Source organism: Nesoenas mayeri (assembly GCF_963082525.1).
Source record: "Nesoenas mayeri genome assembly, chromosome: 6".
NCBI classification, from domain to species: Eukaryota; Metazoa; Chordata; class Aves; order Columbiformes; family Columbidae; genus Nesoenas; species Nesoenas mayeri.
In genome coordinates, this window is record NC_137545.1 from 40,480,727 (window position 1) to 40,506,012 (window position 25,286).

General features: G+C 45.9%; 1 protein-coding gene and 2 long non-coding RNA genes across 6 annotated transcripts in view; 2 read left to right on the forward strand and 1 right to left on the reverse strand.

The window, feature by feature from the left end:
* The window catches only part of LOC308041543, a 4,302-nt gene extending 217 nt beyond the window's left edge, over nucleotides 1–4,085 (forward strand). Inside the window, exons 1-3 of one of the 3 annotated variants that reach the window (XR_013922247.1) lie at nucleotides 1,419–1,631; nucleotides 3,185–3,317; nucleotides 3,855–4,085. This is a non-coding gene — a long non-coding RNA (uncharacterized lncRNA). Of the gene's footprint in view, nucleotides 1–1,418; nucleotides 1,632–2,594; nucleotides 2,822–3,184; nucleotides 3,318–3,854 lie in introns of those variants that run through there. The other 2 variants (XR_013922248.1, XR_013922246.1) reach the window with 2 other exon arrangements.
* Nucleotides 1–13,437, reverse strand: part of ZEB2 (zinc finger E-box binding homeobox 2) — a 115,635-nt gene extending 102,198 nt beyond the window's left edge. Inside the window, exons 1-4 of one of the 2 annotated variants that reach the window (XM_080346289.1) lie at nucleotides 13,182–13,437; nucleotides 12,371–12,450; nucleotides 12,168–12,266; nucleotides 9,435–9,572 (exon numbers count right to left, since the gene is read on the reverse strand). In XM_080346289.1, coding sequence (XP_080202415.1) covers nucleotides 9,435–9,507 — 73 coding nt within the window. In that variant the 5' untranslated portion in view covers nucleotides 9,508–9,572; nucleotides 12,168–12,266; nucleotides 12,371–12,450; nucleotides 13,182–13,437. Of the gene's footprint in view, nucleotides 1–9,434; nucleotides 9,573–12,167; nucleotides 12,267–12,370; nucleotides 12,451–13,181 lie in introns of those variants that run through there. The other variant, XM_080346290.1, reaches the window with a different exon arrangement.
* Nucleotides 12,195–13,535, forward strand: LOC308041544. Its single transcript, XR_013922249.1, has 3 exons — nucleotides 12,195–12,329; nucleotides 12,434–12,504; nucleotides 13,423–13,535. It is a non-coding gene; the product is annotated as an uncharacterized lncRNA (long non-coding RNA).
* Nucleotides 13,536–25,286: the final 11,751 nt, after the last annotated feature.

The following is a 25,286-nucleotide window of genomic DNA, read 5'->3' on the forward strand; positions in this document are numbered from 1 at the left end:
AATTACATTCCTGGAATCCGCAGCGATAGATGTAAAGATAGGGAGCTGCCTTGACTTTCGGCTCGGAATAATCGTTCCTGTTTGCAGCGACCTATCACTCTTTCTAGTCCTTCCTAACCATACTCCTCCGTTACACCTCTTGTACTTTCTGCCACTGGGCTTTCCAGAAACATACGTGATGAGTCAGTCGCTGCTCCTTGCTCCCTGTCCGAGGAGGCACAGCTCCCTTCTCGCCTTTGTGTGCCCATCTATCCAACCCAACTTTCCTGTCAAAGCCTCGAAAAATATGCAAGGCTTGCACTGCCGCTGAGAAGCGGGACAAAGTTTAACTTCTCTGTTGGCAGTCGGAGAATAACTCCCAGGCAGAATTCGAGCAAAAGATCTGATTTGCTGAATTCTACTCTTTGATTTGTATTTGTATGTTATTGCTACTGCTAAGGTTGTTGCCAACCTCAATTAGATCACAAATGAGATCAGTTTAATTCAACTCCCAAACTGTGACCTGACCATGGTCTGAAAGTATTCAAAAACGCGTTTTAAGCCTTCCTTTGATTTCAAAAGGAATACTGCATGCTTGGTCATTCATACAAATAACATAAAACGTAATTATGGGATGATTTGGCAGATGACACTGCTGCCAAACGACGCTCCATGCCAGATACTGTAATGCTATGGCTGCTGTCCTGGTGCCTGAGCGCACAGCACCCTCGTGTAAGGTGGGAGTAATGGGGTGTGCGCGATGTTGAGGTGTTTAAATGTCTTTGGAGAGGCAAAGGCAATAGCAACGACTGCACCGCATTAACCCCCCCGAGTTGGAAATTGCTGTATCACTTGGAAGGGAAGTGGATCCGCGCTATCAAATCACCAGGAGCCTGTGACAAAGGGAGCTTGCAGCTTGACACACGGGTAACAACATAGCAAACACCTTTAATTCTGTCACGTCTCATACCCTTTGCTTTCTCACACATTTGTGGCTGCTCTAACATTGACACCTACACTTCTTAAAAAAAAAAAAAAAGAAAATAAAAAGGACCCTCGACAGCAAAAATCCCCAAATGAAGGAATCTTATTCAAGCTAAAAGAAATAAACACCTGTGAAGTTATTCTTATACCCAGCAAAAATAACTAACTTATTAACTCCTTCTTCTAATGGCTCAGAAAAAGCAGTAAGCAGCTTTCTCAAAAAAAAAGTTCACTTTTGGGAATGTGAAGCCCAGGTTTGCCACTGCAACTTCTCAGCTATTTTACTGCTTGAGTGCGAATCCTACACTGACCTTCCTCGCTTAGCAATGCTTGCAGGCTTTCATAGATATGTTTTGGGATATGTTAAAGACATAGGGGTAGATATGGAGTGTGCATGTGTGTGTACGCACACCCATATAGGTGACCCCAAACTGATGGAGGAGGAGATGCCTCAGAGCTCTTCCCAACCCTGGATCTGATGGATTGACCCCGAAAGACTCAGCTAGCACCAAGTCAAAGACATGTCAGGTTGAGGGGTTGCTGTGACCTCAGCAGCGCCACCTCCTCGCCTGTGTCCCCCTCAAGTCGCCCCCCCAGGGCCTGGTACCTGCAGGGCCAGCATGGCCTGGCGTGCACAAGGAGTTAACGCTCTTTTCCAGCATTACTGGGTAGGTTAATATCACAGCTGCTTGGTAAAGCATTATCCAGCACCTCACTTAACAAAAGCCTGCTTTTGCAAACAGACTCCTACTTTTCCCCAAGTGTCCAAAGGTGTTTACTGAAGTAAATCTGCCTAAATCCTCCATTGCTTGGGTCATGGGGGTGGTTAGGAGGGTGGAAGGTGTAGAGATAATCTCTTTTTGTAAATTCTGTAAATCTTCTGGGAAAAAATCAGGAATCTGTGTCACATGCTTCTGTTCAACTGGTAACATCTCGGTTAGTGTGCTCCTTATGAGTGAAATCTGCCATAGCAGCTACAGGAAAATAAGACATCCCTCCCGCTCCTCATTGTTCAAACTGTTCTTCCCCTCTCGAAGTTGCTTTAGCACGTTTAATCTATTTGCTGATGGGGGGAAAAAAAACTGTTAGGTTCTTAAAAGTGCTTTCTGGAAAAAAAATGACAGTTTGGTCGGCAGGAGATAGTGTAGTTGAAAACTTGTCACTTGAGATTTCTGCACTACCCCGGTTATTCCAACACCAGCAACTGCATATTACTTTTTACATGTTGCAAATAGAGGCAAACAACACAGGAAATTTTGACAGCTCTGCCTGAAAGGGCTTAAATACTTCTCAGTAAGCAGGATCCAGTTATAAATAAACCTCCTCTTGGTGAGAAAAAGTGGCTACGACCAAAGACCTCACCATATTTTTTTTTTTAACTGTCTGATTAAAAGCACAGAAGAGCTTCTGAAGAACAAACAAATCTGGGCTAAATGAGGGACAGGGACACGGTGGGGGGGACACAGACAGAAAATGTACATGAACGTGGCTACGAAACCCCACGAGGGAGCCCAGCTACAGAAACTTCCACAAATCTCGCCTTCCTCCTCCTCCTCCTCCTCCGTGAGCATTTGCTGGTGGTGCCGCTGAGGATTTGCTGAGTTGTTGCTTTTCCCCGTTGGGTCGGGGCAGCCCGGGCCGGTCGCCAGGCTGGGGACACCCCCGCGGTCCCCCGGCCCTGCCGGCCGCAAAAAACACCATCCCGACCCTTCCAAAAAAACATGCCAAAAATATTTTTAAAATACAATTAAATAGGGGAAAGGGAGATTTATTTTATCTATTTTTTCCCCGCTAATCTGCTCGCCGGTGGTGGCCGAGCCTGTCTCACCCCCAGCCACCCCCGCTCCACAAGGTCATGGTGAGTAAACAATAATAGTAATTAAAACAAAATAATAGGCAGCAGTCAAGAGCTGAGAGTACACACACCTGACCCTAACTATAACAGACTTCTCAGAGTAGAATTTGATCCCTCTCTGACACTTTCTACCTCAAGTGTTAGAGCGAGTGGCCATGAATAGTACAGGCATCTTGTAACACTATCTGCCTGTCAGGAGAGCCAAGCCTGGGTAGAGCAGGATCTATATAAGGCTTGTAACTAGGGGAAGCCCAACAAACAGCTACAAACACCTAAGTTATTTTACTCAGCCTCCACCCTTCTGCTTTTTCCCCCCTTCTTCTCACTCTTTTTTTTTTTCCTTTTCATCTTGGCTTTCTGTTGCAGAATGCAAATGTAGCCTGCCGGCGGTGAATGGGCTGAATTGTGATTAAGAAGAAGAAGAGCTCCTTTCTTTGTTCTCCCCTCAGGGGATGTTTACTGGGAGAGACACAGCGGATCAGATATGAAAGGCATTCAGGTCAGCATTGATGTGAGCGAAAGTGAAATCATACCTAAGGCATTCAAAAGACCGCCGTGTCAGGGGTTCAGCTAACGGTGCATCTACTGTGTGTGTCTTCCCTGTTAGGCACAGAGGAAAAAAAAAAATAGGAAAAAATATCTCTCCACAAACAGGCATTTTTTAAAAATTACAACAAAAATGATATTGGGGGGTGGGAAAGAAAAAAAGGGGAAAAAAAAGTTTTCCCTTTTTTTTTACCTCCCGAGCAGAAGCTACAAGACTTAGTGCTCTTTTCCCTTATGGATCACGGATGGAACAGGTCAACTTATATTAATTGGAGCTCTTGGGATCAGCATCATTTTTAGGGGGGAATGATCTCGTCTGAAATGTGAACCGTTATATTTAGGCGTACCTATGTGTACCATATACATACGATGTACGCACGCATAGGTGTGTACACACGTATACATGTATCTCTACGCGTGAGTTTCAATAAGCTGCGTGGCTTATTTATTCGGGTATGAAACATGAGCAATCATTTCTTGCCTCCCTCAGAAGCAACTCCCATGATAAAGGACAGTGTGGCGTATCAAAACAGCGCAGCACACCTTTAAAAGTGATCTTCTATTGACTTGGGAACTCCTAAAAACACTTTGCTGGAAGCTCACAGCGCAAGAGGACGGCAACCGCAAGCATAAGAAGTTGCTACACAGCTATTTAAGTTAAGCTGCTTCAAGAAAAAGTCTAAGCATTGTATTTTTTCATTAAAAATGCTTGATGAGGAAATATTTGTATTTTTTTTTAAGTTTATACTTCTCACAGCCTAAATATTCCCTCAATAGACTTTCCAAGTGGTTAGCTGATGTAAACAGAGAGGGGTAAATGCATAGGAAAAAAATCACAAATTACAAATAAGCGTACAAAGAGTTAGGAGGTGGGTGCATTTAGAGGGGCAGAAACGAAAATGGAAACGAGAAATCATTAAAATATATATATATGGAAAAAAATAAGGGACAGGGCTGTATGTCGTGTGCAGTAACCATCCCCGCTATTCTGAATCTGTTTCCATCTTCAGAACCTTAGTTAAAATATATTGTTTGCCTAATGCTCACATCTGCTTTAATGGGTGACGTTTAATTCTGAAATATTTTCAACTAGTGTTTCTGCATCACAGATTTCTCTCCTTTTTCTCCATACTCTAAAAAGACAACTAAAGAGCAATCAAAAAGGTGTCTGACTTGGCCATTCAGACAATTGCACCCTTGTGGGAATGCTGGAATGAATGGTACAGTGGACACCCCAGCACTATTGACGTTATAAACATGTAAATGAAACACATTAGGGCAGACAATCAATTGTCTGTGAGCACTGCAAACCTGCACTCCCTTTCTATGTGACAGGCACAAAATAGTGTCTACCTTGGGAAGCCATGGTCTTGGAGAAAAAAAGGACAAAGAGTTCTCTTTCACAGAGGAGAAAATGCACCTTAAAAGCACTGGGATAATGCAGATGCCAAAAACTGTTGTGAGGCGAAGAATTTCCTATTTCTTGGAATGAATGTGGGGCTGCTGTAAAAGAATCAACACCCTTCTTTCCACTCTAAAGTGAGACACACATTTTTCTTGGGGAATATTACCAGCCTGTCCTGAGAGCTTGCATTTCAGTCTGCCATTCTTCCATATATTTTCCCTACCTTGGGCAGTTGGTTATGTATAATTACCGATAATTAACTTGTAATGGTTCCTATTTTTTTTTTCCTTTTCAAATACGGCTTTTCCCAGGCATCAAATATATTTTCTTACAGCAATTAGAAATTCCCCCAAAAGTTTCCTTGCGAAGCATGTGCAATAAGCAACAGCCAGTAAGTACCGAATGGCCGCAAACGCAAACAGTAAATAAGGCACTGATCTCCAAATTCGCTGGTTTTCTCGAAACTCAGAATAAAACAAACAGATCAGGCTTGACACAGAAAACAACCTCCTCTGCTCCATGTCACAGCTCAGCCTGGACATGAATCTGCACCGAGAAAATGCAGCTAGATAATCATTACGCCCTGGTCACACTCGTATTTATGGCATTAATTTTTAATACCTCTCTCCAGGTGCTTTTCTGGAGCTTGTCCATTTGTCTCCCTACCCAATACCCAACTCTGGGAGGAATCTGCTCGCAACGGATTCCCAGCCTTGCAGAGGTCCCCGGGAACAGGAGCGCTCCCACATGCCCGCTCTGCCTTCTGCCACCTGAATTGCACAAAACCCACTTCTCCTCCTCACACCCGAGCCTCAGTCTAGCTACCTCCAAACTTCTCCAGGCAGGGAACACAAGCCTCACATCCCACTCACTAAAGGCAGCAGGCAGGCTTTTATTTTTTTATTGTTTTTAATTTTTTTCCCCTCTCTCTTTTTTTTTTTTCTTTTCAAGTGGGAAGTGAAGGAGGTTTTTTCCCTCTTCCCCAGCATCCCCGAAAGGAGGGTGGGTGGGTGTCTTTTTGGGAAAGGCTCTGAGCAAGTCTAATCGTGTCTGCTTGTTTGGTCTGTGCTCTCCCTCGGATCAGACGCACTGAAAGCATTGAACTTTCTCCCTTTTCTTTGCAACTGGAAGCGAGATGGCAAAGGAATCAAAGAGAGCTGTTTACTGAAACTTTGGAGTAAATTAGGTCCAACTTTCCCCCCTCTTCCCCCTTCCTGGGGATTTTAATTTTATTTTTATTTTCGAGGAAGGAGAGGAAAGGAAGGGAGGAAAAAAAGTATAACCAAGGAACGTCAAACCAACAACTAGGAGAGGCAGCTCATCTGCTAAGGGATGGCAGGGCAGGGCACTGGGCCGGCCGGACAGCGGTTCCGCACCACTCCGCGCCTCTCCGCGCCGCTCCGCACCGGCCGCCAGGGCAGCCCCCCCCGCCTCCGCCAGTGCGGAAAGGGGGCTCGCTGCCCTCTCCTCCTCCTCCTCCTCTTCCTCCTCCTCTTTTGCCGCGACTTCTCCCGAGTGAAAGTGCCGCGAAGTGAGTCAGGCGCTGGGAATCATCTGACTGAACTTCCCGGAGCGCCGCCGCATTCCTGGGCTGCCGCTCCGCACCCCCCCGCGTCCCCCCGCCCCGCTTTCGGGGTCCTCTCCTTCCAATCCTCCGTGCTGTGTCCCCTCTCCTCCTCCCCGGGGGGCTCACCCCTCATTGACTCCCATATCGCCTCTCTCAGCACTACCCCCCCGCACACCTCTCTGATCAACCCCGTTATCTTGGAAAATCCCGAGTTTTCCTCCTTTCTACCCTATTTAACTCCGCCGTAATTTTACCCAGCCCCGGTATCTAATCCCGAGCCTTGCCCATCCTCGCACACAGGCGTGGAGCCCACTGAGGCATTAGTTGGATTATTCTGTTTTGATCCCGTCTGTAATTTGTGAGTGATTGCACTCACACTCTCTGCCTTCCTTGATGACCGTCTATTTTTATTCCTTGTGGCTTTTAAATTTTATTTTGGTTCTGCTGCGTTTCTAAGGAATTTCTGCCTGCTTTCGATAAGCATCACCGTTTCTGGTGTTATCAGCAAAGACACAAGCTCAGAAGTGGCATCTTTTCCACGAATCCAGGAGAGAAGAAAAATCCACTCAGTCCAGATAAATCCTGGGCAATTCCCAACGGGAAAGGCATTGGATACGTGCTTGTCGAGAAAGAGAAAATGCAAAAAAAAATAACCAAAACAAGCCTAACGGAACCCACCCTGGCTCGTCTACCTGCTTCTCAGAAGCAGGACATTTCTCACTCAGAAATGAATGAAAGAAACAAATTGTGGAGCACAAACAGAAAAGAGTGTATAGCCAGAAAGTCGAGAATTATTCCTCCCCACTCTGTCTTGGCCAGAGCAAGACACTGAAGGGAGAACTTAGACCTTCGTGAAACCAGCGCACACACACTTGAAATGAAGTTTGCAGGATCTTTAAGTGGTTACCTTAAAAAAAAATCGCAATTAAACTTTCGACTCCCAAGTGTGGTGGCTTCTCAAGTTAGAGCAGCTCCGTGCAAAACACACTTTTGCACAGGAGCAGCAAGAATCTGTGCCACCCCGGTCCATGCATGTTCCCAAAGTCTTGGGTGCCATAACAGGACGTACAGGCTGCAGTCTTGGTCTCTTAGGCAAACACAGGCATCCAGCTTTTTATTTTGGGTTTGGGTTGTTGTCTTTTTTTTTTTTTTTGCGACTCAAATCGCGTTGAGAAAATGTTAAACACGTAGACGCATCCCTCATCACAGAGCATGTGATGGGTCTAACCCGCTAAACTAATAATCTTGTATGAAAAAGCAAGGAGGCTGAAGAAGAAGAATAAAACCCCCTCAAACAGAATATTCTTTACTGCAAAAGAGTACTTCTGGCTGCGTTGCTTTAAATCTCATTCTCTTTTTCTCTCAAAAATGACTGTTTAACATAAGAAAAAAGGCTACTTGACACAAAGCTTTTGTTATCCAGTTGATCAGCAACGTGCTTTAGATACTTGTAAGGGGAAAAAAGCCCCACAACAGACATTGATTTTAGAAAATCAATAACCAACGTTTAATAAAAAGAACTGAGGAAACACAAGAGAGGAGAGGGAAACATTACGTGTAATTTTAATGTCTACTAAATTACCCAGAGATGAGGGGAAGGGGAGGTCTCCACTGTGAGGACCACCTTAAATAATGACAGACACAAGAGTAAAGGGTGGTGGTGGAGGGGGAGAGACTTTAAAAAAAAGATAACAAGGAACGGATCCTTGGGAAGCTGCTCCGAATATATTATTTTAGTTGGGGTTTTTTTGTAATACTAAGCCAAGCAAATAGATCAAAGACAACACAAAGGGAAAAGCCAGTGTAACATAACGAACAGTTTCTGACTAAAATTCCTCTATCACTCCCCCATATGGCTCGACGCCTCCACCACAACAAGAAAAAGACACACACACGCACACACACACACTCACAACCTAGAGAGAGGCAAAGGGGGGGGGGGGGGGGGGGGGGCAGGATCATTTGTTTCTAATCAACATTCTCTTGTCTTTGTGGGTTTTTTGTTGTTGTTGTTGTTATGTGTCCCCCCCCCTTTTCGTCCGTGTATCCCCCCCCCCGCCCCGCTCTGCCCTCCACCTCTCCACTTAAATGAAGTAGCTGAGCTATAAGCGCACGGGTTCAGGTTCATACAAAATATGTTCCTTCCTCCGGCTCCTTCGAGAGGAAAGTTGTTGGAAGTGGGGCCGGGATGGCCACGAGAGAGGCTGCGGGTGGGGAGGGGGAGGCTGATGGTGGAGGGGGGAGACGATCAGCCGGAGGAGAAAAGGAAGAAACTAAGGGAGGGACGGGGAGAGACGGAGAAAAGAGAGACCCACACCAAGTGAAAGCTGCCAAATGTGAAATCAGCCCGGAACACCGCGTCCCACTGAGCCCCGGCCCTCCGCGGCCGGCGGAGACCGGGGGAGAGGGCAACTATGGACAATTGGGCACCAAACTCATTAGTATTATTAATTATTAGGGAGGAGGAAGTTTCGTTTTCGAGTCCCTAACAATAAAAAAAAGAAAAAAGAGAGAGAGTCGCTAAGTCGGTGCCAGCCTGCCTCGGGGTTCTCACGCTGCCGGTTTTTTTCCCAGGGCCGGCTGCCCTCCCGCCCCGCTCCGCGCCGCTCCGCGCCTCCCACCGCCCAGCTCCGCTTCTCTCCGCTCCCCGGACCCTGACAGCGCCCGAAGCGACCCGGGAAGCGGCCGGGCGAAGCGGGCCGGCCACCCCCCAACTCCGCCGCTCCGGCCGCGCTCCGCAGCGGCCCCGTCCGCTCCGCGCCCGCGCAACAAACTTTGGGGCGCGCCGGCGGCTGCGGCGCGCTGAGAACCCCCCGCTTCCTTCCTCCTCCTCCTCACCGCCCACCCCCCAACACTCCGCCGGCGTCCCGCGGCCGCGCAGCCTCCGCGGGACGGCCCCGCGGCCGCGCAGGGGAGGCGGAGGGCGGCGAGAGCCGGGCGGGCGCCGCTGCCGCCGCCGCTGCCGCCCGGGCGGGCGCCGTCCCCGTCTCCCCCCCCTCCTTCCCCGCTCCCCGCCCCGTCCCCGTCCTGCGACCGGCTTCCCCCCCCTCGCCGCGGCGGAGCCGGCCGGAAAAAGTTTGCTTGGGGGGGCCGCTTACCGTTTTTCCTCCGGGGGTTGGCTTGTTTTCGCCTCTTACACCTGGGGCCATCCGCCATGATCTGCTGCTTCATTGATAAGAGTGGATCAGATGGCAGTTCGCATGGACTCGACTCCCTGATTCAGCAGCACGCAGGCTCTATGTAACAACCAAACACAGCAACAATGTGGGCATTGGTATATCCCATTTAAACGCAGGGCGCCAACGGGGACCCGAATTTGCACCCGAAAAAGAACCCATCCACGCACACGGCGGGGTTTTGCCGTGCCGGGGGAGGTGGGACGCAGACGGAGCGGGCTCCCCCCTCTCTCTGTCCCCAGCCGGGCAGATTTCTTCTTTATTTAATTATTTTTGCTCCCTGTGTGTGTGTGTGTGTGTGTGTGTGCGTGTGTGTGTGTGTGTCTGCGTGAGCGTGTGTGTCTCTCCCCCTGTGTGTGTGTATTGCACCAGCAAAGCAGATCAGAGAGACAAGAATTACATCTCAAATGAGTCATAACTCATGACCGTATGAGGGAATGCACAGCTTTTACAGTAGGCTGTTTGACTCAATGCTAGGCGGACCATTTCCTCTTAAAAGTACTTTAATTTGACATTAGAACTTCTTTTCACACAAAATGCTAGCTTTCTCTCCTCCTTCTCCTGCCTTTAGAATGATTTTTATTTATCCCCCAAAGTGCACTCCAGCAAAGTGTTCAGAGGAGAGGGAAACATGGCTCTCCCCTGTCCTTTTGGGGTAAAGCACAGCACGGAGACCTCCCCCTCCCCCTAACAACGAGGAGTGTAATTATAAACCTCTGTCACCTTTTTAGTCAGTTTGACAATATTCAGGGTTTCCCCTGCCCCTTAGTTAAACAAAGCTTCAGAGTGTCTTTTTTTTTTTCCCCTTCCCAGAAAAGAAACAGAAATCAAAACTACCACTGTCAGAGTTTTCAGTTGTTTGGGTTTTATTTTATTTTATTTTTTGTTGGTGGTGTTTGGTTTTGGTTTGTATTTTTTTTTAACTTGTAAACTTTTGGACCTACTGTGTGTGGCTGTGTGCTCGGGCTGTGCAGGAGGCTCTATCTGTCAAAGGGAGAGGGCAGGAGCATTTGGTTTGCTGCAAGAACGCTCCTGAAACTCTGTCCATCTCGAAGAAGATGCTGTAGCTTTAAAGATGCTTTGACTCGAGGATTAGTTTAAACAGGGGGCTATAAAAGATGTAACAGATGCAAACTGTAAAACAAGGGCAATTAACCCTTGCTCTCCTGAGCAAGATCCCCCCTCGCCTTCGCATCCATTGTCTTCTCCTGCACTGGGAATTTCACAGAAAACCCAAAAAATTATTACCTGCCTCAACTATTTTTTCATTTTCTTTTTGCAGCAAATAGAGCTTTTTTCCCCACCCTTTTTTTTTTATGTTTTTATCCTTCCTTCCCTCCCTTCTGTCTTTTTACTTTACTGGAGCTTCACCCCAGGACTGAGCAGTGAAGTGTGTGGTTGCTTAGGTCTTTTTATTCTGCCTGAACTCTCTTTTCAGACGTTTGCGGTTATAAAACCTGCTTGGCTAAAATAAATCTCCGAGCAGGTAAGAGGATGGGAATATTGAGAGTGTGTGCAGGGTCAGCGTGTTTACTCACACTCTCCTGTTTGGGATTCCGCCTGGGCAGAGTGAATTGGTGGCTATGAGGATGTATGTGGCTGAGGAAGGAAGAGGGTGAGAAATGTGCTGGAAACTTTAGTATTTGCCAGTTATTCCCTATCCTGGAGTGGGCAATGGTGGCATCACCGTGGCACATCTACCAGGAGATGTAGCGGAGAGGAACTGAGAGAAGCCCGGACTCTCTGCTTGCCTCGGCAATTGGTGTTTTAATGCAAAACCACCAATGGTGAAATGTTTAAAATGCGTCTCATTACCTTCCCTGCTCTTCAGCCTCCCGCAAAAAGTTGTCAATAATTTTAAACCTGCAGATCTCGACAACACTTTTCTTCCCAGAGGGCCGGCTAGCTTTTTAAAATAAGTATATATTGGGTTGGTTTTGGGTTTGGTTTTTTTTTTTGCTTTTTGGTAAACGACTTTTAAGTTCCAGTCAGTACTTTCACTTCTGGCTTTAGGATCCCAGAAGTTAAGGTGTTACTTCACCCAGCTTCACAAAATAAAATAAAGAAATGAAACTAACTAAGCAGACAAAACAGCAAAGTTTCCGTTTTGGGGAAACACATCCTTGGCCGGGGAGCCCCGGGCTGGGGCTCCAGCGGCGCCCGGGCTGGCTCTGCAGGCTCAGAGCGGGCAAAGCATTAACAGGTACCTGCAAACTTTCAGAGCTAAGATGTGAAACCTGAAATAAAAAGAGCAGGAGGTGGGTAAGGGGGATTTTTTTCCCCCCCCCCAGGAGGATGAAGTCCCTTCCTAACACTAAAACTTTTGCTGCTAGGTTGTAAAAGGCACCTCCCGTACCTGGCTGACAGGTAAGGGGAGCAGGGATGGTGGTGGCACAACCCCGAGACCCCCGAAACTGCTCATCCTTTCCCGGAGAGGTACCGACGGCACTTCAGGTTTCGGTTAAAAGGTTTTTCGCCCCAAGTATAAACATGCCAGAAAGAAGCCAACACGTTTAGAAATAATATGCTATCGAAATTAAATAAGCCCGCTATAGCGTGAGGTGGTGTGAGAAAAAAAAAAAAAAAAGAAAGGGAGAATTAAAAAAAAAAAAAAAAAAAAAAAAGAGATAAAATGGAATTAAATTCCAAACCTACCTGCGAAGTCTTGTTTGTAGTTTTGGCCAGAAATGGTGAGAAGAAAAAGCATGAAGAAGCCGCGAAGTGGAGGAGAAAAGGTGAAGGGAGATGCAGCTCCTGGAGAAATTGTAAAAAGCCTTGCAAAGAGTTGTCGGAAGGACCGTTATTCCTGCTGGGCAGGTTAGGACTGATCTCTTTCTGCCACTCCAGGAAACACAAACCTGGGGACGGACTGACGTGTTACGCCTCTTCTAATGACATTTTTTTCTTTTTCTTTTCTGTAGGAGCGAGAGGAGAGACCCTGAAACACACGCCACCTATCTTTGTGGGGAGGGATAATTGAAGAGCACCAAACGTGAGCATCATGTGGAAACGTGATCGCCAAGTTTCTCTCTGGGAAAGGATCTGGGATAGATTATACCTTGAAGTCTCCGCGAAACGCTTTAGCGGCAGAAATGCAATTCCACCTCCCTCCCGCCCGCCCCCCGCCCCGCGCCCGCCCCCCGCCCCGCCGCTCCGCGCTGCTCCGCGCCGCTCCGCCGCTCTCACCCCGCGGAAACTCAGCGCATCCCACCCCTCGCCCCCACACCACGGGGGGCTGCGTCCCCTGCAACTCTGCTCCCCCCACCCCGCCTGCATCTCTGTCCCCCCCCCGGGCGCATCCCCTCTCCCCCCGCGGCGCACCCCCCCCCCCCCGCCCCGGCTGCATCTTCTGCCCTCCTACCCCCCCGCGGTGCGTCTTTCCCCCCCCGTGGCTTTATCCCCTTCCTTCCCACAGGCGGGATCCCCCGCCCCAAGCGAGATCTGTGCCGGATCCCCCCCGCCTCCCGCTCCGGCAGGATCCCGCCGGATCCCCTGCCCCCGGGCTGGATCCCTGCCGGTTCCTCCCCCATCCCCGGGCGGGATCCCTGTGTCCCCCCCCCCGGCCCGTGGAGCCGACTGGGGGCCGCATCCTGCGCTCGGCCGCCCGCACCGCCCCGCTTCCCAGCCCCTCTCGGAGCTCTCGCTTCTTGCGGAGGGGAGAAAACTTACCCTAACATAATGCCTAGAAACTAAACTCTGTTCGGGCACTGCAAATAAGCTCCTGGCTGACTCCTGCTCGCTTTGGTGCTGTTTTATTTTTATCCTTAACACGTTTGTTTTGGGGCTTTTTTTTTTTTCCCCTTTCATTTCAGCACTCATCCAGGTTATTTGAATAGTCAGCTAAATCTGATGTAGGAAAAAAAACCCACCACCGTGCTGAGATCTTACAGTCTATCTGTTTTGTTCACAGATATAGATCAGGGGTGAGATGGGCTCTTCCTGGCTTTGCTCTCCCTTGGAAGGAGCTGGACGGGCAGAGAGACAGAGAGGACGAGAAACGCGTGGGACTGAACTTCAGGGAGGTTACAAGTTTTTCACCTTTTTTCAAGTATTAAAATTAAAATAAAATTACATAGAGGAAAAAAAAAAAGAAAAAAAAAAAAAAAAGAAGCTCAGACTCCACCTTTGCACTGAAGTGATTGGTTATGCAAATATGGAGGGGGTTTCCTGGCAAATACAGCTTTCTACTGTATGGTTAATTAAATCATCACTCAAAAGCCTTCCAATGTGACGCTTCTGTCGTAATCCAATCAGGTTACGTAGGTCCTAAACAAGAAAGATATTTTCCACATCTGGAAGTCAGCAATTTAGCAAGTACTGCACATTATTAACCAATTCAGAGCCCACTTCCCAGGGGGATATTTTTTTTTTGCTTGAAGTTTAAGTGTTCTTAACCAATGCTCTGCTGTTTTGTTAATCAAAAAGCCGGTTTACACCGCACGTAATTGAGAACTAATATCGAAGTAAGTAAAGGCAGCCCGAGCTGGGGATGCTGAGCGAAGGCGTTTATCTGCAAAGGGGGATGATATGGCTGAGTCTCGATCGTGCCCAATTCCCAGCACAACCCGCAGCCATTTCTTCCTCTAAAAGAGCTCGAAATCACCTCAGTCCAAAAATAAACTTCACATCTTGCCTACTCGTTCGGTCCTTTCCGAAGGTAAACGTGGAGCTGCCCAAAGGGCTGTGTTAAAGAGCTGCGAAACAATTTCCCTCCTTTGACAAGAGTTAAATCTATCGCAGCACTTTTTTTTTTTCCCCTTTTTTTCTCCCCCTCCTGAAGAAAACTGAAACAAATGGTACACTGATCCGACACTGTACTTTTACTTACATTAAGCTAAGATAAACTGCTCTTGAACTGTGCATTGAATGTGTGCCTAAAGCAAGAACTGGAATGCGAGCCATGGGCACGACCGACCGCGCTCCAAAATGGTCCAGATCAGAGAACACCTTTCTGACGATTAAACATAGCAAAGGAAGGAAGGGGACCCCCCACTTAACACACCCCCCCCCCCCCCCCCCGCAATGTGTCTTTGCAGCTCATCAGAGCCACAGATTTATTTTTTATTATTATTATTTTTTGTCATCTGTGAGTGAGATCTGCCCCGCCAGTCAGACATGACTGGGTGATACTGGGGAGGCGCAGGGCGCGGGGGGGTTGTGGGGCGGGGGGGACCCCACTTCCCCGCCTGCAGGAGTGGGGGGGATCGGAAAATAGCCCCCAATTCCCCCCCTCGCACACACTCAGGGTGTCCCCATCTCCAGCCCCCGGTGCATGTCCCTGCGCGGCAGCCGGGGGGGGCGGCAGATGCGCCCCTGCCTGCGCGCTGCCTGCGCGCTGCCTGCGCCCTGCCTGACTCCTCCGGAGCTGCCAGCCGCGGAGCGGCTTAAAGCAAATCTGCCTGCAGACCTGGCTGTCTGCTGCCGCTGAAATCCGTAATTATGCAAAAGTGGGAAAAAGGGTCTCTTAATTTACTTATTTTTATTGATATTTTATATATATATATATATATATATTATTTTTTCCTGGTACGAGTTATCTCGGCTTTGCTAAAAGTTTCATTGCCACCGTTCACTAAATGCCAACATTATTTCTTGCAGGATGCACAACTCATCCATGGCTAAATATACCTGTATACACACAGACATATCGTACACACACAAAGTGATGATATCTTAATGAAATATACAGCACAGTGCAAATATCTTGAAATCAGATTCAAGTATTATTAATTTGAATTAGATTCTCTCAGATCCAGAAGACATCGCCTATAAATCAAGGGCAGTCTGGCAATTCCTTAAAGAGCTAAACTGAATTTAGATGCATATGATAAAAAGAAAGAAAAAGAAAAAAGTGAATGCTAATTACTGACTCGCTTGATTTCCAGTCACCCACGTTTTCTATGAGAAAATGAAAAAAACAACAAACAACCAACGAGTTCTCAAAATAAATTAATCCCATTACGTACTGTTCATATATTTCCAGATTACAAAATGAGAGGATGAACCGGAGATTAAGAGAAACTGCAGCCCAACCTGAAATAGGCAGGAGTGTTGTCGATGTTATATCATTAAAACATACATCTGCAGCTACACAAAAAAACCTCAAACCCTCAGACCGTGCGATGATGCTCAAGGGCTTTAAGAAACATGTTGGTATTGTCAGATAATCCCTATTCATAATTTTGCAGGCTGTTCTTTCAGCCCTCAATCTCACAGTTTCTCCAGCTCTGAAGTGCCTCAGCAGGGTTTGCATCGGAGCGATAAACTGCTCTGATCTTCGCAGGAGTGGCATAGCACCCAACCCTATTAGACATTATTTTAACGCGGTGTGTGTTGTTTGTTTGTTTATAATTTTTGGACACTGGACATAAACGTTTAGCAATAAGCTAAACCCTTCCAAGATGGATTTTAGCCTTAATCCAGGCGTTGATTTCCTGCCCTGCTCTGAACTAATAACGGGCGTGCAGCTTCTTTAGGAGATGGAAATAATGACAGTCGATAGATCCTGCCTTTATTAGGGTGGTGCTGGCAGCCCAGCTCCCAGCCCCGTCACACCAGCATCCCCATGCAGAACCTGTGCCTTGATTTATTTTGAACTTTTGCATATATGATCCCCCCCCCCCCCATAAGTTTAAAAACAAACAGACCCAAAATACTCTTCACAAATCCCAGCTCTGTCCTTGTGTAAGGCACCCGGCGCTGTGGCTTGGAGATGTTCTTCGGGTGCAGGTTTTTTCCCCTCTTTTCCTTAGGTTTTCCTGCATGGAAATGCAGAGAGGTGAGATGAGTGGGGCCGGGTGGTCCTGATGCGAACCTCCCCAAGTGATGCCAGGGGTGATGCTGCTGCCTTCTCCTCATTGGGTTTATTTTTGTCCACCAAAACCCATCACAGTGGAGATACGCTGCCTGGAGATAACCCCATGTCCCCCCATCCTCGAGTGGGGCCGTAGGGACAGCTGGGGACAAACTCCTCTTCATGGAGCTCATTACCATGAGAAAGGGGCTGTGGGGGCAGAAAACCCCCTGCTAGCCCCTAGAACACCCCCTGAGCACCCAGGTGTGATGGGCAGGGAAAGGGATCAGCCAAAAGGGGCTGCAGGGCAGAGGCCCTGAAGGACCTCGGCCTCCTGCTCAGACCTGCTGCCATCGTGGCTTTGTGGGGACCTGGTGACACTGGCTGGTGGGATGATTTGTGGCCTTATTTATTTCAGTGTGTTTGTTTTTTTCCCCAGTGTAGCGTGAGAGCGAGTAATGGGGAGAACATTTTTTTTGCCCACATTGAAGAAGGAAAATCAGGGGGATAGCAGATAAGATGCTTTAGCTGATATGTTTTGACTAATATATTTTAGAGGCTGCTGAAGACAGAGGTTTAACACCTCTAAACACACGTTAGCTGCCCTGAGGCTTTTACTTTGGGTCCTTCATGGCTCTCCTATGTTTTCCCCAAAGTGTGGAACCGTTCCTGCATTAGAGATTAAACATCCCTGTGTAAGGGACCGAGACAAGACGTGCCCGCTCACAGCCGAGCCTGGGGAGAGCATCTCTCCCCGCATCCCTGCCCCACGGGGGAGCGGCTGCTGCGAGCTCGGGGCTCCCCATGGGTACCGACAGCTTCTTATGCACAGACCTCTGGGGTGTAGAAGCTGCCATCGCCTTGGGAAAAAATCAGGAGGTTGCAAAAATACCCCATCAAACCAACCAAACAAAAAGAAAATGCCAGGGGGAGATTATTTTTTGCAGTCACCTGTGGTAGCAGAATAATTTTTCCAACTGGGGAATGCCCCATGTGGCCCTGAGATGCTGCTGGATACTTTTGCTCAATACAGGTGTCCCTATTAACTAAGATTTAATTTCCACATGAAGGGAAGGAAGAAAGGGTCAGGGACCGACTCTCCCCCCACCCGCTGGTGAGGTATTTGGGAAGAAACCTTTTGAATCAACATTCTCAAAGTTTTCAAGTTCCTTTACGGAAAACCCATGTAGGGATAGGATACGAGCCAAAAGCAAGGGAAAAGATTGTCTGGCTTTAATTTATCTATCCCTGGGCATTTCTAAGGAGCAGATCTCACTGTAATATTTAATCTCGTGCGAGTCCCTGCACGTCAAAAATGAATCCCCCTCATATGTTTTTCTTAATTTTGTCATTTATAAAGTAGTTTCTGATGGCCTAGAGCTGCTCACATCCCACCCATGATATATGTCTGTCTGTCTGGGGTAGGAAAACAGCATCTGTGGGACCCAAACCCACTTCTGACTCCAAGCAGAGAGGAGCGAGTGGCTCCGGTAACTGGGAGAGGTGGCAGCGGGTCGATGGGCAAATGTCCTTGGTCCCCTGTCCCACAGCATGAGATGCAGATGTTTTACCTTCTCTTCTGGGATCGATGCTGAAGTTCGGACAGATCTCTTGGCTCGGTTGGCAGTGATTAAAATTCGCTGCTCACTTTTGTTTATAGTTGGTTGTTTACTTTGTTGAATTTTTAAAAACTTGTTAGAATGCAATTGAACACAGATTCAACAGTATTTAGGCTTGAAAAATAAAGATGCATTAGAAAGATGCCTATTATGCTTCAGAATTATTAATTGACATTTTTATGATGAATAATTAATCATTTGAATAATTTTCGTATCTCTGATCTGAACACATATTTGCATATCTAATGTCTGATTTTAAATGTGGTTTCTTTAGTTGCATTCTCCCAGGACAAAGACATGAAGTAAGTAACATCCTAATGCAAAACTTTTTTTCCTTTGCACTTGTAAAAGTATGTTTATTGAAATGTAAGTTTCTATCTAGTTATTAAGCTGTTAATAATCTATGCATGACATATATGCATTAATAAGACCATGTATCTTCTGGATATGAGCACGTTCAGGCCTCATTTTCTTAAATACAGTGGTAATGTCTCCTGCGACACATACACGTTACTTAAAACCATGTGGGGTTAAGCTAGGAAACCATAAAGAAATATCTCAGATATGCAATGTTCCCTGCTTGTTTACACGACACTTAGAGAGAAGACCAAAGGTCGCTTGAATTTGTGGTATTTAAAATATCAAGAACTTTTAATATAAATTTTTACTGTGTCCTCCTAGTGAGGCAACATCAGTATTTTCTTGTTATATTTTAATATGCCTAAATCATTGTTCTCAAGACACCCCCCCCCCCCCCACCTCACTCATAGCTGGTAGCAATAAAGGAACAACATAAACTGCAGATCAGTTATAAGTTGGTCAGCAAATAGGTGCAAGTGATGGTGCTTGTTGTGCAACCCTGCTCGGCGTTGGGCTGGTATGAGCAAAACTCAGCCACATGGGGAACAGAAAGGAGGAAGGGGCAGCTGGACAAAACCGTAACTCAAAAGGTATACAAAAATAAAGCAATTAAAGGACTAGAACTCTGCTCCATTGTCTCCGACCACTGGTTAACTGCTATAGCAGCGCTGCCTGATGAGAAGCCAAGGAGGTGCTTTTGCTTATACCAGGTCTGAATTTGGTTTATTAAGAAATGGAGGCTTTTCAGAATTTTTATTTAGTGGCAGATTTAAATATACAGAGGCCCTACATATTCCAAATAGGGTTTATTGGCTCCTTGCTGTCATACTGAGGAACCAGGGCAATAGATGCTCTAGAAATATCTCAAATTGATGCAGTACTATTTCAGGTTAGTAGATTAAAGGAATTACATGAAAATGGAGGCACAAATACAAGTTAGTGTTTACATTTGCTTAGTGCCATTCATATAGTGAAGACAGTACATGTGAAATGTAAAATTAAAATAAAAACTTTCAGTCTCTATTTTTTTTTTCAACACTGAATCACAAAAAATACACCCAAAAGATACTTTTTTCCTTTATACATATATATATATATGTATATTTTTTACAGTGGAAGTATATTATATAGACTATGGTAATCTAGTGGGCAGTATCGGACAGACAGATACTGTATAAAGAAAGTGTGCAATGTAGTTCTCAGAACAGGCTGAAGTTATATTGAATAGGATGTTTAGCAGTTGCATATGCTCAGTGATAACAGATTTTTTTTTCAGGGTGGGGGTTGAATTCGTAATAGCAAGAGCGGGAAACTTGAGCAACCCTTGCAGCACAGAGGGCCCGGTGCCCAGACCTGCCATCACTTTGGCCACCAAGGCGGTGACAATGGCAGCAAGATCTCTGCAAAGGGACAAGGTGGAAACTGGGGTTGAGCCTCTGCTTTTTAGTTCTGAAAGCAGGAGAGAAAGCAAATATCCCCTGAGATGCACCCATGCTTCTTTGCAAAGGGAAAGATCCATTTTCAGGTTGGAGTCAACCTTTGCTATGGGTGAAGGCATCTGGTGCTGGGAACATCAACCAAAGCAACTTGGATGCTGTTGTGCCTTAGTGAAGCCGATGGACAACTCTGTGGTGGATCCATTAACCTGGAAAGTGGACTTCTTTAATTAAAATTATTTTTTTAACCAGGTTGAAAGGTGAATATAAAACATACAATTACAGAGTAGCCCTTGTTCTACCTATTTGGGACTAGATGAAATTTACTTTTCCCTGGCTTTCTTAGTGTCTCATTATTTCTCCCCCTGAATATTAAGTTAATAGAGGTGAAGGTGCCGGCAGGGAATCTGGGTGCAAAGCTGATGTTTTAATGGCCATCCAAAAATTTCAGAGTTGATTCGTTGTCCCAACTTGTTCTTATCACTGCCAGGAGGAAAACATTTTCTTCCCTCTGTGACTTCAGGAGATTGTGTGTATATTTTAAAATCTACCGAAACACAAGGGTGACAAAGATATTTAGAAAAAGCCCCAATGATCTGAAACAATTAGATATTGCGGCATAGTTTTCAAAGAAATTCTGTGTTTACAGAATTGGCCAATATCTGGAAAATTACTGCCATTCTGCATGTGGCTGCTCAATGTATCAGACACCAAGAGAAGCCGAGGAACATGTCCCACCGACCATTGCACACCCAAAATGCAGATTTACCCCCAGACTGACTGACATCTCCTTCGTCAAGGGTGACATCGGACTTGCCAGTTCTTCTGTTTGCTCTCTCCAACCATCAGCATCATCTCCAGCTCATCTGTGGATGGAGTCTTGGCCAACTGGCCCCTTTCCAAGCCCAAATCTTAGACTCCGGGTGATTAGAGCTGTCAAAAACAGGAGAGAGTTTTTTTCTTTGCCATTAAAATTTTCCCTGGATTCTCACTTCCTGCCCAATTTATGTCTTAAAAATGTTTATTGGGAAATTTCCTGACACCTCTCTGGGTCACTTGCTCTTTGGTGTTCCAGGTCAGCATCGCATTAAAGGTACTAGCATTTAAACAAGTCATTTCCCCATATGGCTGGTGTTAGGTGTGTGTACACTTCTACCAGTGCTTCTCACTATATCGCTTAAACTTGCTCAAGGCAGCATCTAAACTATTTTAAATCTTACCATCTTTTCTTTTTCCTTTTTTTTTTCTTTTTAACACACATGAGCTCTCCTGCTTCAAGTCTCTGACAAGCATGTGAAAACCGCAGCGTCAGAACAACTGCTGCTCTCTTCTTGGGTTTTGACAAGCAACCTTCAACCTGAAACCCTCTAAAAATGGGGTTTTTTATGTATTTTTTTTTCCTCTTTAATTCAGAAGTGATTATATTGAGTATATTCCTTTCCCTTGTTCTGGCAAGCTGGAAATGGGTGCAAGAACTGCATGGGGCAGAATATGGCAATACTGTTCGGTGTTCAGCCAGTGGGTCAATGAGCCAACCTGCCAATGGGCCTATGACAAGGAGGTTATGAATGGGTGTGATTTCCCAAATTCTGGGCTAGGGAGAAGGACAAATGATCTGCAGAATAATTTTGGCAGAGTGGGTTGGGGTGCTGTGTGCATTGAAGTCCTTGGCTCCCACAAGTCAAGAATGGCAACTTCAGGTCCTTTTCTCCTGTGCCACAATTTGACTAAGCCGTGTTCCCACAGGTAAAGACATTTGCATGGATCCAGTACACTGATACACTTATTAGGAGAGCGATGTTCGTTATTTGCCCTTTAATTGTGCATGTGGCATGGGCAACAGATGGTACTGAAGATGTGAACAGGCCCACCATGCTTCCCAGAAGATACCAAAATAAGAGGGGCAGGGAATGGGACAGTACAACCACTGCACTCGGTGCTAGGGTGGCTGGTCCTGGATGGAGAGGATAGACTTGGTGGCAGCCATCCCTATGGTGTTGTACTTCCTATCTTTGCAGGAGTGTAAACTGGCCCAAATATTGCTGCCTAGAGGGTGAACACAAGATCAGTGAGGTGACCCAGGGTTTGCTATGAAGGTTGCTTTGATGGCTGTGGATGCTGGTGGGTGGTTCAGGACAGCGAAGTCAACCCTCCATGACTTTATAGCTCATCTACACCAATGACTCTCTACATGTGAGACTTCTTTGCCCAGGAAGCAGAGAAAGGGCAGAAATGGTGGAGGCCAGGCAAAAGAAAACAAACCCAACCACAGCACAGCCTTGGATATTTGCCATTGGGGCAGGTGGGTGCCTGGGTTAGCTTCTGTGCCACCACCCAGACACCAGCTGTACCTTGCAGTGGTGTCTTTGCCTATGCCAAAGCCTGGCTGGTGGTGGCACTCATTTTTGGGAGGATAGGAGCTATCAGTGAGGTTTGTGTCCGAAATTTGGGGTGGGCATAGAATTTCAGAGGTAAGAATCAAGGTGTGGAAAGCCACACCTGATGTTTAGTGTTGGAAAGTGGGCATGGTTAGAGGTGGGAGCAGTGGGGAAAGCGGTGCTGATCTATGCGCAAGGAACACAACATCTCCCTCGTGCCTCATAGTGAGCAGGGAGAAATATAGAGCAGAGATTGAAAACACTGCAAATATTTGTTCTCATTGTCAGATGTTTCTATAAAATCAGTTGTTACTGAATCACTGCTGAAGTTACTGAGCACTTAAATAAGCAGAGAGTGAGAAAAGCGAAGTCTAATTATACGTTTCATGCCATTTACAGAGGTTTCCAGGGGATTTTCTTTTAATAAAAGTGCAGTGTATCAAAAAGAATAAATCCTACAATTTTGTTATTTACAAATCAGTGGCTTCTGCCTCAAGCTGACAGACTTATCCTCCATCTTACACTCTTCTTTCTACCCCAAAATGCAACCAGTACATTGACATTTCTACAAATACTCTTCAAGTATCTACATACTATTTTATGCTCCTTATGTTGGTAAGCAAATGGATCAGAAGAAAATGATCACAAAGGCATAAAAAATATTCTTGAAGATATAGAGAAAAACCCCACAATGCTGGAAAATATGCAACAAAGATGTTTTCCAGATAAAGAGAACGAGTGCCTTTTACATCCCTGCCCACCCGTTCCTGAAGATATCAAATTGGAAGCCTGGCTAGAGATATGATGTAATTAATCAGTTTAAATGATTTACTAACATAAAATATAAAACCTTTTTGATGATTAATTTTTATCCCCTTCACATTTTTTTTTCACCACCACAACGACTCTGCCCCTTTCTGACTCTGGATTATTTAGGAGTTGACTTTTGCATTCAGAGCTTTACATATCAATCCCCAGGAGCAAAATATGCCACTAATATTTCCTATGCTATGCAATCCATCGATGCAGCACCTAACCCTGCAGCCCTCATCCGTGCTTCAGAGAGCAGCGAGTTGTACCCAATCAGACCCATAACTTACAGAACTGTAGAATCATTTTGGATGGAAAAGATGCTCAAGATTATTAAGTCCAACCGTTAACCCAACACTGGTGCTAAACCATGTCCCTGATCACCTCATCTATGTGTCTGTTAAACACCTCCAGGGATGGTGACTCCACCACTGCCCTGGGCGGCCTGTTCAATGCAATTGGATATTGTTCCCAATATCCAATCTGAACCTCCCCTGGTGCAATTTGAGGCCATTTCCTCTTGTCCTATTGCTTGTTACTTGGGACAAGAGACCAACACCCTCCATGCTACAACCTCCTTTCAGGTAGTTGTAGAGAGCAATAAGGTCTCCCCTCAGCCTCCTGTTCTCCAGGCTAAACAGACCCAGATCCCCTAGTTGCTCCTCATCAGATTTGTGCTCCAGACCCTTCACCAACTTTGTTGCTCTTCTCTGAACTCGCTCCAGCACCCCAAGGTCTTTCTTGTCACGAGGGGCCCAAAACTGAACACAGGGTTCAAGGTTTGGCCTCACCAGTGCCCAGTCTAGAGGGACGATGCCTTCCCTGGTCCTGCTGGCCACACTAGTCTGGTACAAGCTGGGATGCTGTTGGCCTTTTCGGTCACCTGGACACTAGCTCCTTGTTGAGGCTACCCTCCCTTCCAACCCTAACCATTCTGTGATTCTGTGAAGAAAAAATGAGAAAATGAAGAGGCCACATTCGTTCTTGTCCAACTTGGCTACTGTCATGATATAGGAGCATGCTGTCTGCTTTGGTAATTAAAACACTACTTGCAAGGGACACCAGAAAAACAAAGGAATGAAAGTAAGATGGTTTCTCTTGAGTGTGAATGTGCCATGCATGCATTACACAAGCTATGCAGGCTTTATGGAGGTCTTAGACTTGCCTTTCAACAGCCCTGCCATTCCTGGATGGGCCTCTTTCCTGAACAGACACTGTCTGTTGAGCCAAACTATATGACTGTTTTGTGATATGGATAAATGTGCGGACTAAATGAAGGACATTAAACTCAATTTCCTGAAGACATGAGCCAGATTTTAATATTGCAGCTGTCCAGAGGTGAAAGGGTAATGAGGACATGAGGAATTCCTGGATGGCAAAGGGACACTTGGCCCAACGAGTCTGTCCCCCTTCAAGTTTATTACAACACACCTCCCTGCATTGTCGATATATCCTCCAGTCCTATCTGTCTATATAAACATGTCTGGCTATCTCTTCTGCTCATTAATACTTCGGTTCACTCAGTGGCTTTATTTAACATAATTCCTGCTACACTGTGAATCGGATAGCTCTACGTGAATTTACTGTTTATTCTTAGACCTTTCATTTTTAATTGGCCTTTTTAAACTCACCAGATACAACTGCTACTTCAGTTTTCATCCTAATTATGAAAATGTTAATGTTTAGGTCTTTTTTAGAAAGGATTAAGCTCAGCCTTCATTTATATCAAGCATCTTTAACAGCCAGAAACAACGATTGCTTCATATCTTATTCCTATTTGAGTCACTAAAGTTCTTCTCTGGAAAAGGTGATCAAAATTGGAATTATTGGAGAAAATCTATCACGTTCCTTATGTGATAACAGTCCTTTTGATTTTCAGGCTATCCTTTGCTGGAGTGTCCGTACCACACTTTATTTATACTGAATTGGCATTCATTCAAAATTGATGTTTGACAGATTCAGTACAATTTTTAAGGTGGAGCGGGAGTTTCCGTAGTCAAGTATTAACTTAAAATGATCTCCTAAAGTCAAGAAACAGCTTTGAAGGCTGGTGGAAGGAAAAAAAAACCCAAACAAGAAATCAGTAACATTACAATTATTTCTAACTATTAGCTCATCTTCATTTATTAAAGACTATCTCCCTTTAAATTTTCTGCTAGCAAAGTTGAGAGCAAATTAGCATACAGATGCTTCCTCAGAAGGCCAACATGTTAAAAAACCTGGGTTTTTCCCTTCCTCTGAGGCAACTCAAAGGATAATGTCATTAGAGATCTGAGTATAATCATAGCAAGAGAAATACAAGTCACAAATAAACCTGCGTGATTTTGAAATTTCAAAGATGGCTGGTAGAATGAAAATATCTGCGTGAAGTATGAAGT